This window comes from Astatotilapia calliptera, chromosome 12 (genome assembly GCF_900246225.1).
Source record: "Astatotilapia calliptera chromosome 12, fAstCal1.2, whole genome shotgun sequence".
NCBI lineage: Eukaryota > Metazoa > Chordata > Actinopteri > Cichliformes > Cichlidae > Astatotilapia > Astatotilapia calliptera.
In genome coordinates this window covers 15,183,617-15,199,581 of record NC_039313.1, presented here as the reverse complement: position 1 = coordinate 15,199,581, position 15,965 = coordinate 15,183,617, and the positions used below count along the sequence as shown (strand labels likewise).

General features: G+C 40.6%; 2 protein-coding genes across 3 annotated transcripts; both read left to right on the top strand.

Moving 5' to 3' along the window:
* The first annotated feature begins 463 nt into the window (after positions 1-463).
* On the top strand, positions 464-5,757 carry tmed7 (transmembrane p24 trafficking protein 7). 2 transcript variants are annotated; one of them, XM_026187234.1, is made up of 4 exons: positions 464-546; positions 822-1,017; positions 2,406-2,651; positions 3,619-5,757. In XM_026187234.1, the coding sequence occupies exons 1-4, from the start codon at positions 479-481 to the stop codon at positions 3,853-3,855; spliced, it is 747 nt and encodes a 248-aa protein (XP_026043019.1). In that variant the 5' UTR covers positions 464-478; the 3' UTR covers positions 3,856-5,757. The 2 variants fall into 2 exon arrangements, with proteins under 2 accessions (XP_026043019.1, XP_026043020.1); XM_026187235.1 differs by having other exon boundaries at positions 479-538.
* Positions 5,758-7,642: 1,885 nt separating this feature from the next.
* Positions 7,643-14,502, top strand: fem1c (fem-1 homolog c). Its single transcript, XM_026187233.1, has 6 exons — positions 7,643-9,117; positions 12,013-12,182; positions 12,268-12,456; positions 12,749-13,260; positions 13,565-13,741; positions 13,909-14,502. Exons 1-6 carry the CDS (start codon positions 8,574-8,576, stop codon positions 14,171-14,173), a joined length of 1,857 nt encoding a protein of 618 aa, XP_026043018.1. The 5' UTR covers positions 7,643-8,573; the 3' UTR covers positions 14,174-14,502.
* The last annotated feature ends 1,463 nt before the right edge of the window (positions 14,503-15,965 follow it).

The following is a 15,965-nucleotide window of genomic DNA, read 5'->3' as shown; positions in this document are numbered from 1 at the left end:
AGATTATTTCACCCCCTTACTCCTTATATATTGTGTCATTATATAAAAATAAATGAATATAAAACTTAAGGCACAGTGTAACAACAAAAAAGACAAAAGGAAATAAACAAACAAGACAAATCAAACAAACAAAAAAACATGTTTTGTTGCCAGAGTGTGACGCTGTCATAGGGGTTAAATATCCCAAATTGTTACGAAACATTTAATGTGTCTAATGAAATTTGGTTATAAGTAACATAAATGTAACCACCATGCTATACCGATAGGGCTTAAGCAGCATTTCTACTCCATTCAAACTGCCTTCACTTTCATTTTAACCGGCGGCCACGTTGGAGCCCTGGATTCAGGTACTAAAAGGGAAGCTACGCTTTGCTCACACTTACGTGGTTGTGGCCCACGTGATGTTACAATGGCTCCTCCTTTTATGTTTTTCCACCAGTGAGAGCAAGCAAAGGCGGGCTTTTACGGATGACGGCCAATGAGATGTGTCGTTAGTAATACGCGTCTTAGCATTAGTTGCATCCGGGTGAGGACTGGGGTGAGTAGGTAATTCTAAGTAAAACATAATCTAAAATCGTAAATATTTGGATTTATTTTAACGCCTGTTACTACTTATATCCTAATAAAACAACAACACAGCAACCATTGAAACATATTACAAATCCCGAGCTTCTTTCTTTCTCTAAAATATAAAGACCAGCTAGCTCGCTAGTTAGCTTTAAGCTAGCAGCTAGCCGCTTATATCAGTGTCCGGGTTTTCCTTGTCGGTATTTTCGCCACCTTCGGTGACGGTTTTAGTTTTAAATCTGTTGTTTTTACAGTTTTTTTCTTAGAAGCTGTCGGCTCTCAGTCTTCAGGATGCACGGATCGCTTCGGGTGTTGCTTCAGGTGCTCTGGGCCCAGCTGCTTTGTGGGTGGGTGCTCGGCTCCGAGCTAACTTTTGAGCTGCCAGACAACGCTAAACAGTGTTTCTACGAAGACATCATCATGGGCACCAAATGCACCCTGGAGTTCCAGGTGCGTGTCTGTTCTTTCGATCCCTCCCATCCATGCGAATCATCCTTGTCGTTTTCCCCCCCAAATTAAATCGAGTATAGATTGTCCCCTTGAAATCTGTATCAGGCGTCAAAGATGAAAACCCAGGGACATGAACAGCTTCATGTGCATGTCTGATAAACATTAGAAATGTAAACCAACTCAGTTACTGTACTTCTACCTGAAAGATCTTCAGGTAAATATTTAAATTTAATAAGAGGTGTCCAGGTAGCAGCAGGCCTAGTTATAAGTAATAAATACTATTAAATGATCTTGTTCATTATCTGTGACATGTGCCTTAAACATTTCACTAGAACTACACACACACACACACACACACACACACACACACACACATGCAGGGTGTATAACAAACACAAGAAGTGGCTGATATTGAAAGATTCTACCAATGGCTGGTTAAAGCTTGACAGGGTAGACGGCACAGAAACACTACTCATGGTAGCAAAAGATCCTTAGAGGTCGAGGTCTATCATACAGGCTGTGCAAAGATACCCCAGAGATAATCCAGCACATAACAGCAGAGTGCAAGATGCTAGCAGGCAGGGCATACATTGAACACCATAACCAAGTGTGTGGCATCGTATACAGGAACATCTTTGACGAGTATGGTCTGGAAATCCGGAGGTCAAAATGGGATACACCCCAAAGGTGATTGAGAGTAACCCAAGCTAACATCCATTTAGACCTCCAGATGCAGACAAACAAACTGGTGATGGTTAACCAATCAAATATAATGTCCACATGGTGGACCATCAGAGGAAGAAGGCCACGGTGATGGATGTAGCTATACCAAGTGAATCAAGAAGAAGGAATACAAGAAGCTTGAGAAATACCAAGGGCTGACGAGCCCACAGGTCGAGTGGGGAATTATTGTACAAGTATGCATTAGGATCATAGTGTTGTGTTATTTTTAAAGTGCAATAATCACATACTGGTGCCTCAAGTGTATTTGCCAAAAAAGAGAAAAAGTGCAATAAATGAAGATTAATCTGGGTGATTGTTTTTATTTTTAATTGTGTGCATAATTAGCCTGTAATAACAATCTGATGATATATAACTTTTCACTGTCCACTTTCTGCTGTAACAAAACAAATTTCCCACGTGTGGGACTAATAAAGGTTGTCTTATCTTATGTTGGGGCAGTTGTTTTAAACTCTGTTTCTACACTGTGTTCAGATTAATTTGCACTGACACTGAAAACATGTGTAGGACTCAGACATGAAATTGATAAAGAATCTGACCTGTAAGCAAAAACACTATCCATATATATTTTTAAAAACACTTTGTCAGTATCCATCCTACCCCTCCTTGGCTTTGTTACTCATTCCTTCTGTGCTTTCGATTCCCAGGTGGTGACCGGTGGTCATTACGATGTGGACTGCCGCTTGGAGGACCCAGATGGCACAACACTCTATAAGGAGATGAAGAAGCAATATGACAGCTTTACCTTCACAGCAGCCAAGAACGGCACCTACAAATTCTGCTTCAGCAATGAGTTCTCCACCTTCACCCATAAGACAGTTTACTTTGACTTCCAGGTTGGCGATGACCCTCCACTTTTCCCCAACGAGAACAGAGTCACTGCTCTTACTCAGGTAAACTGTGAGGATGCACACATAAACCTGTTAACTGCCTGTTTCTCTCACTGATGTTTCCTTCATTGTATTTGTTAGGGCGAAATAACCTAAACGGTTACCCTGTCTTCATCCTAGTTGCACAAATGAACCAACACAGTTTCTTTAAATTAAAAGCAAATAAATCCTGGTGATAAATAACCCCCAAAAAGCAGAGCAGCCACCTTGCAGAGTTTGTTTATTTTATTCAGATAGAAAGGGTCACCAGACAAGCTTTATCTGTAAATGAAATCTCAGTACTGTGGCTACTCTCACAAGATAATATCAACTAAAAGAAGGCTGAAATTTGGTGATGTAGCAAGACGGTGATTCTAACCAGTGATCTACCAAAGAACGATTTTAAACAAACAAAAAAAAGACATTTGGAGAGACCCAGACAAACCCAGAAAATGACCGTTTGAACTTTGTGCAATTACTTCAGGGAAGCTGATTACATCCTAAAAATATGGCTGAGCTGGAGTCATTCTTTTTAGAATAATGGGGGGAAAATTCCTGCTAAATGTTGCAGATGTTAGTCCCCTCCTTCTGGAAATGTCTGACCTTATCACCTTTTTGTGTTTCATTAGATTAAGTAAATGATGGTTGTCATTTATCAGGCACAAAACTAAAGGCAGAAAAAGACAGCAAGATGTGGGATGTTCAAATACTGAAATATATGTCTGTTCAGACAGACTAGAAAAAGCACAAAATATCATCTGCCTACTGTAATATTAGCTAAGGAAATATAATTAAAAAGCACTGCCAAAACCACTGTTGCCAAAAGAATACCAATGATATAAATACAAGAACCACCCCTCCCTTAAGTGACAGACTCATATTTGTCAGCCCTGCAGATTTAATGTTCCTGGTGGATGAATTTAGTAAATATTTTCAGCCATCTTCCAAAAATCTAAAATCAGTTTTGTTTTCCAATCTTCACCATTTACAGATGGAGTCAGCCTGCGTGTCCATCCATGAGGCTCTGAAGTCGGTGATCGACTATCAGACACACTTTCGCCTCCGTGAGGCCCAGGGACGCAGTCGCGCCGAGGACCTCAATACCCGCGTCGCTTTCTGGTCCATCGGAGAAGCCATTATCCTTCTGGTGGTCAGCATCAGCCAGGTGGTCTTGCTGCGAAGCTTCTTCTCTGACAAGAAGACCACGACAACGCGTGTGGGCTCATAACAGCCTCTGAGATCTGACTCATCACTTCCTTTGTCTGTTCTTGAGCTTGTGTGCATGGAGTGCATAGGAACAGCCGCGCTGATCTGTAATTGAATCATATCAAGCGGCCAGGTCCTACAATCTGATGCGGCCTCTTAAATCAGTACAGCTGTTCTTACAACTTTATGCAAATTAGTCTTGAGGAGAAAAAATAGTTGTGGGTTAAAAGTGTTTTTGAGGATTTAAAAAAAAAAACAGGAGGAAGACTTGATTGTGTTGCTTGTAACTATCTGTATTTGAAGCAGTTCAAGCACCGGCCATATAGCTAAAGAAAAACTTTAAGTCATTTGAATATTTGAAATGATTTCTAAATGTGTTCTTATTTTAAATGTGTCCTTTTCTAACCCCTGTCTTCATGATCTGTTCCAATTTTCATCCCAAACTGCTCTGAAATAAGCACCCAAGTGGATACTGGGACTAAATGTAGTCATATTATAAGGATACTGCAGATATTTGTCTTTATCTGCATTAGCTCTCAAAAGCCACACTCTCAGTGCGAAGGTTGGATTTGTTTATGAAAAATCTGTTGCATTTTTTTCCTGTGTTACTAAAACTCACTTTATTAAGTGAGAAATGGTAGATGTTGTGTTTTTTGTTTTGATCGGCTTTGCCATTTTAGATAGTAGTTAGAAAGGAGTTTGCTGTGCTCTGCAGAGAGTAAGCAGTCCTTTAATCCAATATTAGTTTGACACCCTTTGTTCATAAGGTGGTTGTTGGGTTGAAGGATTGAATTAAAGTGCAGAAGGTATACCACGAGTGACTGCAAACCTAATTCCTTAAAGAAAATCTCTATAAATTAAAAGTACGTTTTTGCTTTGTTTCCATTTGCTCTCTTTTACATTGGGGGAAATATTGATCGGTTTAAGTGTGCAACATAAATTCTAACATATGGGATGTAGGTTTTTTTTTTGTTGTTGTTGTTTTTTATTATTACATCTGTGTGACTCTGTGGCAGACAAAAAAGAAATGACTCATTCTTGTATTTAAAACCGCATCGTTTTGTCTGTTAAGTGGCAATCCCAGCTGTTAGAGGTGCACCAGTTCCTTAAGTCACTGTCTTTCTTTGAGCCGACGCTGTCCATTTGGTTTTGTACAACAATATTGTAACATTTGTGTGGTCGGAAGAATTGTTGCTTGAATAGAAGATAATTCAAGTGAATACGAGTTATAATTTGATGTTTCAAAACTCTCATCTCACCCTTTTTTGACATTTATTTAGCAGTGCAGAAAGAAATCTTAAACATGCATGTTTATTTTTAGGGGTTTCACTACAAATTTCGGTGAGCAGTTTTTTTGTACTAGTGTAGGTCACATGCAATGGTTTATGGGCTTAGTTCACCTGGGTGGTTTGACTTTCAGGCAGGAATCACGTGGATCTTTATTTGTGGTTTACAAACATCTTACTGTAAATGTATCTCTTTCACATAGACATTGGCTAAAGCACAAGTATAAAGAAGCTGTTTTAACCTACATAATTTTACTATACACAGCTATATGAAAAGAGATGAGAACAGATCGAAAGCTAAAAGATTGTGGTTATATGTTAAACCTTTTCAGTCAGGGATGGGAAAAGAAAAAAAAAATTCAGTGTACAAATATTATCCCACTGAAAGAAGCCAAAAAAGCTTGTTTCATTTTATTGTCCAGGTTTATAGAAGTGTCCTACTTGGGATAGAAGTGATTAAAAACAACAAAAACTTCAAGAACAATCAATTTGATCTGTTATTCTCTCTCCAGAGGTCGCCATGTTTTATGTGGTGCAATTTTGGCATTTCCATTTGCACAGGTTTAGCTCCAAGGCATTGTGGGAAGTTGTTAAGTTATTGTGGGATGGATGAATAAACTTTTTGTTTAAATGTTAAATTCTGCACTTATTTAGTCACCATTAATTAATAAACTGTACATTGAGGTGTTGGGTTTCTAGATAACACAATCTGCTCATGCTTCTTTTATCCTGAGGGGGGTGATATTGTCAAGGCCATCACAATTTTCTAAAGCATGTTCATGGTTTCCTTTAGGTCAGGGGTGTCAAGACTCCGTTTATTTCCTTTGTCACATGCAGTCTTATTCTTTATTTAATTATTTTTCTCATTTTAAAAAACAAATTTACACACAGCTCGATCTTTAGGAAGTGTGTAGAATGTTGTGTAGAAAAACTCATAAACCTGCATTTTATTCACAGTAGAATGTGGAAAAGCTCTAGATGAGGCCCCGTGGTAGACTCAGGACACGCTGGAGAGATGATGTCTCTTGGCTGGTCTGAGAGCGCCCCGGTGTTCACTCGGATGAGCTGGAGTAAGTGGCTGGGGAGGGGAGGTCTTGGCATCTCTGCCGAAACTGCTGTCCGCATGGCCCAGACCTGGCTAAGCAATAGAAGATGGATGGATGGATCCTGCACATAGCATATTTCAGTAAGACGAGACTAAATCATATAATTCCGCTATTACAACAGCGTGGCATCATAGTAGAAAAGTCCAGGTGCTGAACTGCCAAGCATGCAATCCAGACCTTTTTCCAACTGAAAACATTTTGCAGCTAAATGAATAAATATGAAAAAGCAGACCCACCCAGAACTGTTGAGCATCTAGAATCAGACATGAATGGGACTTTTACAGATGTCATCTCCCAGAAGTCCAACACCTGGTCTCATAAGTTCACAGATATTTACAGATTGTCAAAGAAGAGTGGATGCTGTGCAGGGGTAAACACAGCTTGAACACTTGATATGTTTTCTGGGTTCTGTTATTATAAACCATAACTATATCCCAAGTTATAGTATTATTTGGTGCATTTGTACTGTTGGCAAACTGATGTGCATAATCAAAGTGAGAAAAGTTGAAATAAAAAGGTGGTAGATGTTATTTATATAACTAGAAGATCAATAGGGACTCGTTCTCTGTTTATATACAGTAAAATGTATGCATACATCTACATATGATTACAAGACCTTGGTATGTGTACAAAAATAACTATATGCTACTACACTCATCAGGCACCTATCCCCATTAAGTTTATGGTGAAAAATTGTTATACAAGATTTTATTCTATTAAATATATATCCATATAGGAAAACGTGACTTTACTTTCAGTATGATTGTATATTTCTATGCCTTGTGGTTTATCTATACATGTCAGTTACATTCACCTAAGACAAATGCTTGAAAAAAGGTGATAACTCCCCCCTCTCCAACCTCTCTTTCACCTGTTTTCTACTGTCTACTGTTTTCTACAGATCACAATGTCATCTGCAAACATCAGTGTCAACAAAGAATCCTGTCTGGCCTCATCAACCTGTCTCACTGTCCTGACCAAGCATATTACAGTTAATTTGCATATTACAGTAAACAATAATTTGCAAACTAAATAAATAAAGCATACAATATATGATTAATGTATTACAGGGTATTGATGCAGATGTTAGTGGGACTGGAATCTCCAAATGACTGTGAGTCCCGCGTTTTTATTGCAATAGTTGATCTAACCCTAACAAATAAGTTAAAGGAAAAATAAAAGATCAGACTGAATGAATAACTTCATACATAAATAAATAAGTATAGTCATTAATATAATTTTTTTTAAATCATTTTTCATGCTGTCTCTTTAATTTCAAACTGCCTCTGGAAGCTGCTGAGGATGTGCATTACCGTGTGTCTTCCTCAGCTATCAGTGCAGTATTTGAGTCTTTCCTGTGCCTCTGTTTCTCTTTCTATGGTAGTAAGAAAATTCATTGGTGCTTGAAAAACACTCTCTTTTAACTCTTTGTTGTTGTCTGCGTAACAGGGCTTCCAGCTCTCTGATTGGCTGTCCACCTGTCAATCATGTGCTCCACTGGAGAAAAAAAAAAGACTGCGTCGGGTTTGTGATTTGACACAAACCGAGTCGTGATCATCCGGTTGAGCCGTGGGTGGTTAGTTAGCCTCCCCTGTTTACCTTCTTTTCCTTTGGCGGACCTGCCAGCTTGTTGAGCGGCTGTGTGGACGACTGGTAACCTGCCGTTTTTGTGGTAACGCCTGTTGGTTTTTGGAAGGGGACGAGGTGTGTCTGTGAGAGAGAAACGCGGCACGGTTAGTGGGGGATATCCCCTCGCTTGTTTGACTGAACGTCGTTTTTCCTGGCTAAGCTAGCATAAGCAGCAGCAGCGTAAACGGGTGGGGGTGGATTTCTACACTTCGGCCCTTGGAAAGCAAATATAAATAACCCACTGAGGAGTAACGTTATGCTGGGGAACAATGACCAGCGAAGGGGACAGATCTAAGGAAGAAGGGCTTCTCGAGTGGAGCGGACATGTCAGTGGATGAGCAGCGGTGAAGAGTGGTTCGGCTAAGCGGAGCTAGTCGGTTAGCTAAACGGATCGAGGAAGTTGACTAGCCACTTTTGCTAACTGGGCTAAAAACGTCTGAGTTAGTAATATAGATTAAGATTTAAGTGGTGTCAACTTTTTAAAGCTGGAGATTTAGAAAGTCACGAACTATTTGCGGATTTTAATCCCCAACAACAAGAAAAGGTAGCGCATTGGTTTAACAGTTAGCTAGAAAGTCGAAGCTTGTTATAAACAAAGGCTGCCAAGCTTCACCTGTCCACAGCGACCTTACACATCCACGGGTCGTCGACCCCATTGTTTGACAGACAGCGCTGCCATTTTTTTAACTACCATTAAACCGTGAATTTAAGTCTCGGGGATGGATTTAAAGACCGCGGTGTTTAACGCAGCCAGAGATGGTAAGCTCCGGCTGCTTCAGAAGCTGCTGGAGAACAAAGATGGGCACGAGGTGACCAAGTTAATGGGCGAGAAGACAAACGGGGCCACCCCGCTCCTGATGGCTGCCCGGTACGGCCACTTGGACCTGGTGGAGTATCTGCTGGAGTGCTGCAGTGCTCCTGTCGAGGTCGGTGGATCGGTGAACTTTGACGGGGAGACTATCGAGGGGGCGCCCCCTCTCTGGGCTGCCTCGGCAGCGGGACATCTGAAGGTAGTCCAGTCCCTGCTGGGTCACGGAGCTTCTGTCAACAGCACAACGCTGACCAACTCAACGCCCCTGAGGGCGGCCTGCTTTGACGGCCACCTGGATATTGTGAAATACCTGGTGGAGCACAATGCTGACCTGGAAGTAGCCAACAGACACGGCCATACTTGTCTCATGATTTCATGCTACAAGGGGCACAAGGAGATAGCGCAGTACCTGCTGGAGAAAGGGGCAGATGTCAACAGGAAAAGCATCAAAGGTGAGTCTGTAAAAAGCTTTCCACAGTAAAATGTTGACTACATGGATGATAAGCCCTATTTTCTTTTTCCTTTTTTTTTTTTTTTTGAGCCGATAGCAGATAGTTTGAGAAAATCGAGCAACAAATGGGCAAAATGCACGTGACACGCATGCATCCAAATATAGGGTTTGTTATCGGATGACAAAATTAACTAATTTGCAATTGCTTTTTTTCCTGTATGAAATGACTCAACAGCAAATCATGAACTTCTGGTTTCACAGTGGAAAGTTGCAAGCTAGCTACGTCAGCCTGGATGCGTGCGTGTGTGTCAGGGTGTGTCTGGAAGCTCATACTTTGGATGGTGTTTTCTAAATACAGGAACAATAAGAATTTGTCTTTAAGATCATTGTCTTTTATACGTGTGGTTAAAAATAAAAGCACTTAACTTCTCAGGATGTTCATTGTTTTCTCTTTCTATGGAAACGGCTGCTTTGGTAGGCTTGAATTCACGGTTTTACAGTGAATTACAACCACAGACCTTTGGATACCTACCTAGATTGGCACATTAAAGTCCCTACTTTTAGCTCTTGTGTGATCAGAACTATATAGTTGAAGCTTATACTTAATTTCCTGTGACTAGCACTAAACTCAAGAGCAGGGCACAAACCACCCTCTCTACACTGCTTTTCACAAAACAGCTGTATTGACATAAGAGGGTAAATCTCTATTATTAGATATGACTGGAAACATTTCAAAAACAATAAAGCTTATGTTTAGGCAGGAAAGTGAGCAAGTTAGAGGAGAAAAACAGTCCTGACAAAATAATCACAGATGACTAGACTGCTTCAGAAGTTGTGCCCTGCTCACTTCCTTCTCAGAAAAGTCATCACTTTTCAGTTCATAAAAGACTTTCAGTAAATAACCTGTTTGGTGAGGTGTCATCTTGAATCGATTAATGCAGACAAACAAATCTTAAATCATTTCTTGAAGTTTTTCCAATCAGTGTTATTTATCCAAACTACATTAAAACACTGATTATATAATCAAAAGTCAGTTTAAACCATTTTTTAGTATAAACATGGCTTTCTTGTTGTTTACCCAGTTTTGCTTGTACATATTTAACTGAGGGGGGAAACTGTAGCGCTGCTGCTGCTGCTGCAGTTTTCTGTCCAGAATTGTTATGTTTGCAGAAACCAAAGAATATAACTGCTGGTTGATCCCAAACTAACCCTGTTTGGTCTCATCTGACTGAGTGTGGAGTAGCCTCAGAGAGCAGAAAGAAAAACAAACGCACTGTTAACCAGAAGAAAAAAAAAGGGGGGTGAGCTTGAAGTGTTTATAATTCCCAGTCATGGCATGTGTTGAATTTCCTCAAAGGGATTTACTTATCTTTATGGGACTCAAAGTTCAGTAAGCACGTGTGTGTGTCTGTAGATCCCTTCCTCTTTGGGGAAAACTGAACCTGATTTTTCAGGACTGAGTGACCTACTTTTAACATGCCAGACTTGAGTAAATGTAGCAGTGGTGGAAATGGTCCTGCTTCTGCTCCATGAGTGATCTTGAATGTTATTTTTTGTACTTTCAAATTGTGGGTTTGTTTTATTGTTTTTTTGTTGTTGTTTTTTTCCTTGGCTACAATACCACTGTGTGACTCTTACACGGTTTCACTGACAATGTGACATACCCTCCAACGAAGGCAAACAAGTCAAGACTGAAAACACTGCTGGTGGAACTTCATTTTTCACTGTAATTGTTTGTAATAGGTTCTCCCTTTTTCTTTTTAACAATAGCTTAGCTCACCTTACAAAGTGCAATTTCTCCCTTTTTATCTGAGGAATGTGGCATTGGAAGTTTGTGGTCATCCCTAAATATTCTTACAATTCATGATGGAAGTTATCTGCCCTTGACTCACCTTTACGTCCTGCAGTCCAAAGAACCAGTGGAGTTTCTCAGACTTTTCTGTTGTACAAATGTCTGGCCCTGTGTTTTCCTTAATGGTGAACCACATAGGTCCATACGGTGGTCTGATATGCTAATTTAAGCGCGCTTCAGGCATTTTCACTCTGTAAGTTTGCAGTCGTAAGAAACTGTTATCAGAACAGCTTCTCTGAAATTCAGCACCACAATAACACCAAGGTACTCGAAGCTTGGTGACTAATTGTCTTCTTCTTATTGACTCTTAATAGTTGTATTTAGTCTCAGTAGTGAATGGAGTTAAACAGAAGTGTGATTGGGAGTACTTCCTTGTTTTGAGTTTGGTAAATTCCTGGGAAACCCCCAAGGTGGAGAGATGTCTTATTTTTGTTGCTAAACTGGATTAAACTAGATCTCTGGTATCCCTGGAATGGAACATTATCAATTAAAAGGAAACTAAATTAAATGGATTAAACTTTTAAAGAATGCATTTTGTGCTCTTCCTAGTTAGACATTCATATTTGTCTTTGTCTTTTGAACTGCTTATTTGTTTTTTTTGTTAGTTTTTTTATTGTGTTGCATGGTTTTTTTTGGTTTGTTTGTTGTTGTTGTTTTTCTTTGTCCGTGTTGTGCTGAAAAATACTTCATGTGATGTGTGTCTGTTTGCTCAAATCCTTTGGAGAAGTTGATTCTCTTTTTCTGTTCTAAAACTGATGAAACCGCTAAAAAAAAGTGAATATGACTCATCTTATGGAATAAATAAATGTAAAGTGGTAGCATCCATAAGAACTTTAGCATCAGTCATTGAGCCTTTTAAATGTTTGTTTTTTTTTTAATTACCAGCTTATGATAACATGGAGAGAGAAATTCCTTAAGTCTATATCAAGGTAATAGGATGGATGTAGTCATGGATTTGCAAACTGAATTCCTGCTAGTCTTCTGTGAGCTAATCTAGGTCTTATGTTTAACTCACTGCACAACATGCGTCTTCTTTGTTCACAGGCAACACGGCGCTTCACGACTGTGCGGAGTCAGGCAGCCTGGAGATCATGCGGATGTTACTGCAGTATGGCGCAACCATGGAGCAGGATGGCTACGGCATGACACCCTTACTTTCTGCCAGTGTTACAGGCCATACTAATATTGTAGACTACCTGACTACGCATCAGCAGGTCAGGCTTCCTGTCACCTACAGTTAAAGTTTGTTTGTGTAGAGTTGTGTGAGGATCACATAAATCACATATTTTGTCTCTGCAGACGAGGCACACAGAGCGCATTGATGCCCTGGAGCTCTTGGGAGCTACGTTTGTAGACAAAAAAAGAGATCTGCTTGGAGCTTTAAAATACTGGAAAAGAGCCATGGATCTGAGGTACATGGACAGTAACAACATCATCCAGAAGCCGGAACCCAAGCAGCTGATCATGGCATACGATTATGCTAGAGAGGTGAGTGCATTTACCCAGCACCACCTTAAAGTGGGCTTGCAATGTGTTTAAAGCTCTTGAAATAGGTTTTCTTTTCACATGATGTCACATTTTGATATCAAGATGGAAAAAGTAAATGTTTTCATTTTTCTGGGGAAAACCTTTAATGTTACACTCTGGTCTTTAGTATTGGAGATGTAGCCTAAAACTTTGTTAATTAGCTATATAGATTAAATCCAAGACCCATATATCGATATGCGTCTTGGTGCTGAAGTCACAAGTCACTCTGCTACTTTTTAAATCTGCTTTCTAGGTAACAAACGCAGAAGAGCTGGATGGACTTATTTCTGACCCAGATGAGATGCGCATGCAGGCTCTGCTCATCCGAGAGCGAATCCTCGGTCCACAACACCCAGACACTTCCTACTACATCCGTTACCGTGGTGCCGTCTATGCTGACTCTGGAAACTTCGAACGCTGCATAAATCTGTGGAAGTATGCGCTGGACATGCAACAAAGCAACCTGGACCCCCTCAGTCCCATGACTTCCTCCAGCCTGCTGTCATTCGCTGAGCTCTTCTCCTTCATGCTGCAGGACAGGGCCAAGGGGCTCTTGGGGACATCGGTGTCGTTTGAGGACTTGATGGGGATACTGTCCAAGAGTGTGATGGAGATTGAACGAGCCATTAAACAAAGTGGACCAATGCCTCCTGACCCTGCTCAGCTCAGCAAGGCCCTCTCAATTATTCTCCACCTCATTTGTCTTTTAGAGAAGGTGCCATGTACTGCAGAGCAGGACCATTTCAAGAAGGAGACCATCTATAGGTGTGTTCCTATTGAAAATCTCCTCAGTGTTGTTTATAAAGGTCACATATGTCTCTGTACACAATATGGCAGTTGGAAGGGTCTAAAAGTTTCCTGTGACAGTGATTTTTGTTAATGTTCCTTTCAGTCACATATACAACCGTTTTTTTAGCAAACCGGCAGGATGTTAATTGACCTTTGCCACAGGCTTTTTGCAATTCTGTCAGTAATGTTGATTTAAAAAAAAAAAAACATTAGTTTAATCAAACTTATTGTTCATATTCATAATTCTTTGCCTTTCATTCTGACACTGTTGCATCTCTAGATTCCTGAAGCTCCACCCATGTGGTAAGAATGGCTTCAGCCCACTGCACTTAGCAGTCGACCGCAACACTACCTGCGTGGGCCGTTATCCCGTCTGCAAGTTCCCTTCCCTCACGGTCGCTTCAATCCTACTTGAGTGTGGGGCAGATGTCAACAGTCGAGATGACGATGACAACAGGTCTGTTTTTAAATATCGCGCTTCTGTTTCACCCACACTCTCCAGCTTTTAGTTTTCACCTAGATTTGTTCTGGGGGAAAATGGCAGAAAGTGGATAAGAAGACATGTGTGCTTGTATGTTGTACAGGATAATCCTCTTACAGATCTATTATCTTTGTATCCACCAGCCCCCTCCACATAGCGGCATCCAACGGTCACCCTGACATCATGAACCTGCTCATTTCCTGCGGGACTCACTTCGACAGCACCAACGCCTTCCAGCAAACGGCCTGCGACCTCCTGGATGAGAAGGAGCTGGCCAGGAATGTCATCCAGCCCATTAACCACACCACTCTGCAGTGCCTAGCCGCCAGGGCTATCATCAAGCACGGCCTCGACTACCGGGGAAACATCCCAGAGAAACTGGAGGCCTTCGTCTTGCTCCACAGATAATGATTGTGAAGGAGTGGAGAAGAATGGATGGGTGCACGGGGAAAAGTGTGAAAAGGAGCAACATAATCTCAACGCCTCACCCACAGGGTGCTTGAAAAACAGAGACAATTATGTGGGTTAGGTTTGCAAATTCAAACTACATGGAGAGTATGGACTTGTTGGAAGAATTAAGTGCACACAAAAAGTCCTCAACTAACCAGGATGGACTTAAAATGATTTGGATTAACTGGCCCAATTTTTTTGGGGATGCATCAGGAGTGGATTGCAACATTGACACAAACAGCTGCATCTCTGGATGAACTGAGCAAAGGGGTTTATGTATTTTTGCTTGAGGTTTTTTTTTTTTTTTTTTTTTTTTTTTTTTTTTGCATATTCATCGACTTCTATTTATTAAATGAAACTTGAGAGATTTTTCTCCATGCTGGCTGCAACCCAGTCTCAACATTGCCTGCTCACGTCTTCTCAGTCTCAAGGCATTTCTACATATACTGGGAGTTCAGGTTGTTATTATTATTTTTAAAAAATATTTTTGGTTTGCCAACAGTCATGGACCCTTCCTCAGTCATTAGAAATTTTTTTTTTTTTTTGTTTGTTTTAGTTCTTTTGTACTTTTACAAATACACCTAGTTTTTGGTCATGCAAATCTGGACATCTGCCAAGTGCTGTGGATTCGAGACTCATTTGTCGTTCCCACTTAAGTGTACAACAAAGCTTTACAAGAAGGGTTTAATGCGTGCAAACACCATAAGTGCTTTATTCTTTCTATGCACAGGCTAGGCTGTTGGAAAGAGAGACTGTTGTATTCTGTGCCGGCACTTGTCTGTGCAATATCTCTCATGAGTTTTTGTGTTTACCTCATTGCTGCCGTTTTCTTCAGTATCCACCTACTTCACTCAAAAAGGAGGGGGAGAGGGGTGCAAAAAAACATTGTACTGATTGTTGTAAGACGAGTGAATGAATTTGAGCAACTGTTTTTTGTTTTTTTTTTGCGTGAGTGCGTGTGTGAAAGAAATGCGAGTGCCCCCCCACGGTGCGTTCCTTGTAAGCAGAGTGGGTTTTTTGCTTTTGTTTTTTGTTTGACTTTACACAAATTGTTGACAATGGGGAATTTTGGTGAAGTGGCGCTCATGGAGATTCCACAATGCACGTGACTGCCAGTAGAAACCACAGCGGCCAAACTAACAGTTCACAACCGCTGGCGAGTGCAGGCTCGTACACAGAAGTGACCTCTTTAACATTCATACATGGCCGACCTTTAAATACTGTCGTTCTTTTAATAATTTTTATCCCCCCCCCAAAAAAACGTTTGGGTAAACATTGTCCCACTGTTCGCGTGCAGCAACATATCAACCAATCAATCACTGCAGAAGACCTTTCATGACAACACCTACACTCCAAACTAGAGCAGAGCAAGGGTAGATCTGTTTGTCTTATACAGCTGTCATCCAGCTGTGTGAGGAGTTGAAGACACGAGTGGGAGGATGCCTCTACATACAGAATAGGAAAGCTTTGTGAATTATCTCATTTGCACATTAGCTTTAGATGTGTGGGTTGGAAATTTTAAAAAAGGGCTTTTCATAATTCTTAGGATTTCATATTACAGTTTAAAAAGAAAAAAAGCAGACATAGCAAATGTATTGAGGACACCCAGGGCAACTTGATGTGAATCTGCACTTTACTACAGCGGAGTTTAAGATTTGATATGGCATTAATTGAGTTCATGTCTTAATAACCAGTTTGACAATAAACCCATGTTGCACTTGTCGTCTTGTCCAAATGTCTTTATTTCCTG

Bases quoted from the DNA above. Each gene is read 5' to 3' on its own strand.
- tmed7 (XM_026187234.1), top strand. From the start codon at position 479: ATGAGATGTGTCGTTAGTAATACGCGTCTTAGCATTAGTTGCATCCGG. The intron at 547-821 runs GTAATTCTAAGT...TTGTTTTTACAG, and splicing joins GTGAGGACTGGGGTGAGTAG to TTTTTTTCTTAGAAGCTGTC. The intron at 1,018-2,405 runs GTGCGTGTCTGT...TTCGATTCCCAG, and splicing joins AATGCACCCTGGAGTTCCAG to GTGGTGACCGGTGGTCATTA.
- fem1c (XM_026187233.1), top strand. From the start codon at position 8,574: ATGGATTTAAAGACCGCGGTGTTTAACGCAGCCAGAGATGGTAAGCTC. The intron at 13,261-13,564 runs GTGTGTTCCTAT...TTGCATCTCTAG, and splicing joins AAGAAGGAGACCATCTATAG to ATTCCTGAAGCTCCACCCAT. The intron at 13,742-13,908 runs GTCTGTTTTTAA...TGTATCCACCAG, and splicing joins CGAGATGACGATGACAACAG to CCCCCTCCACATAGCGGCAT.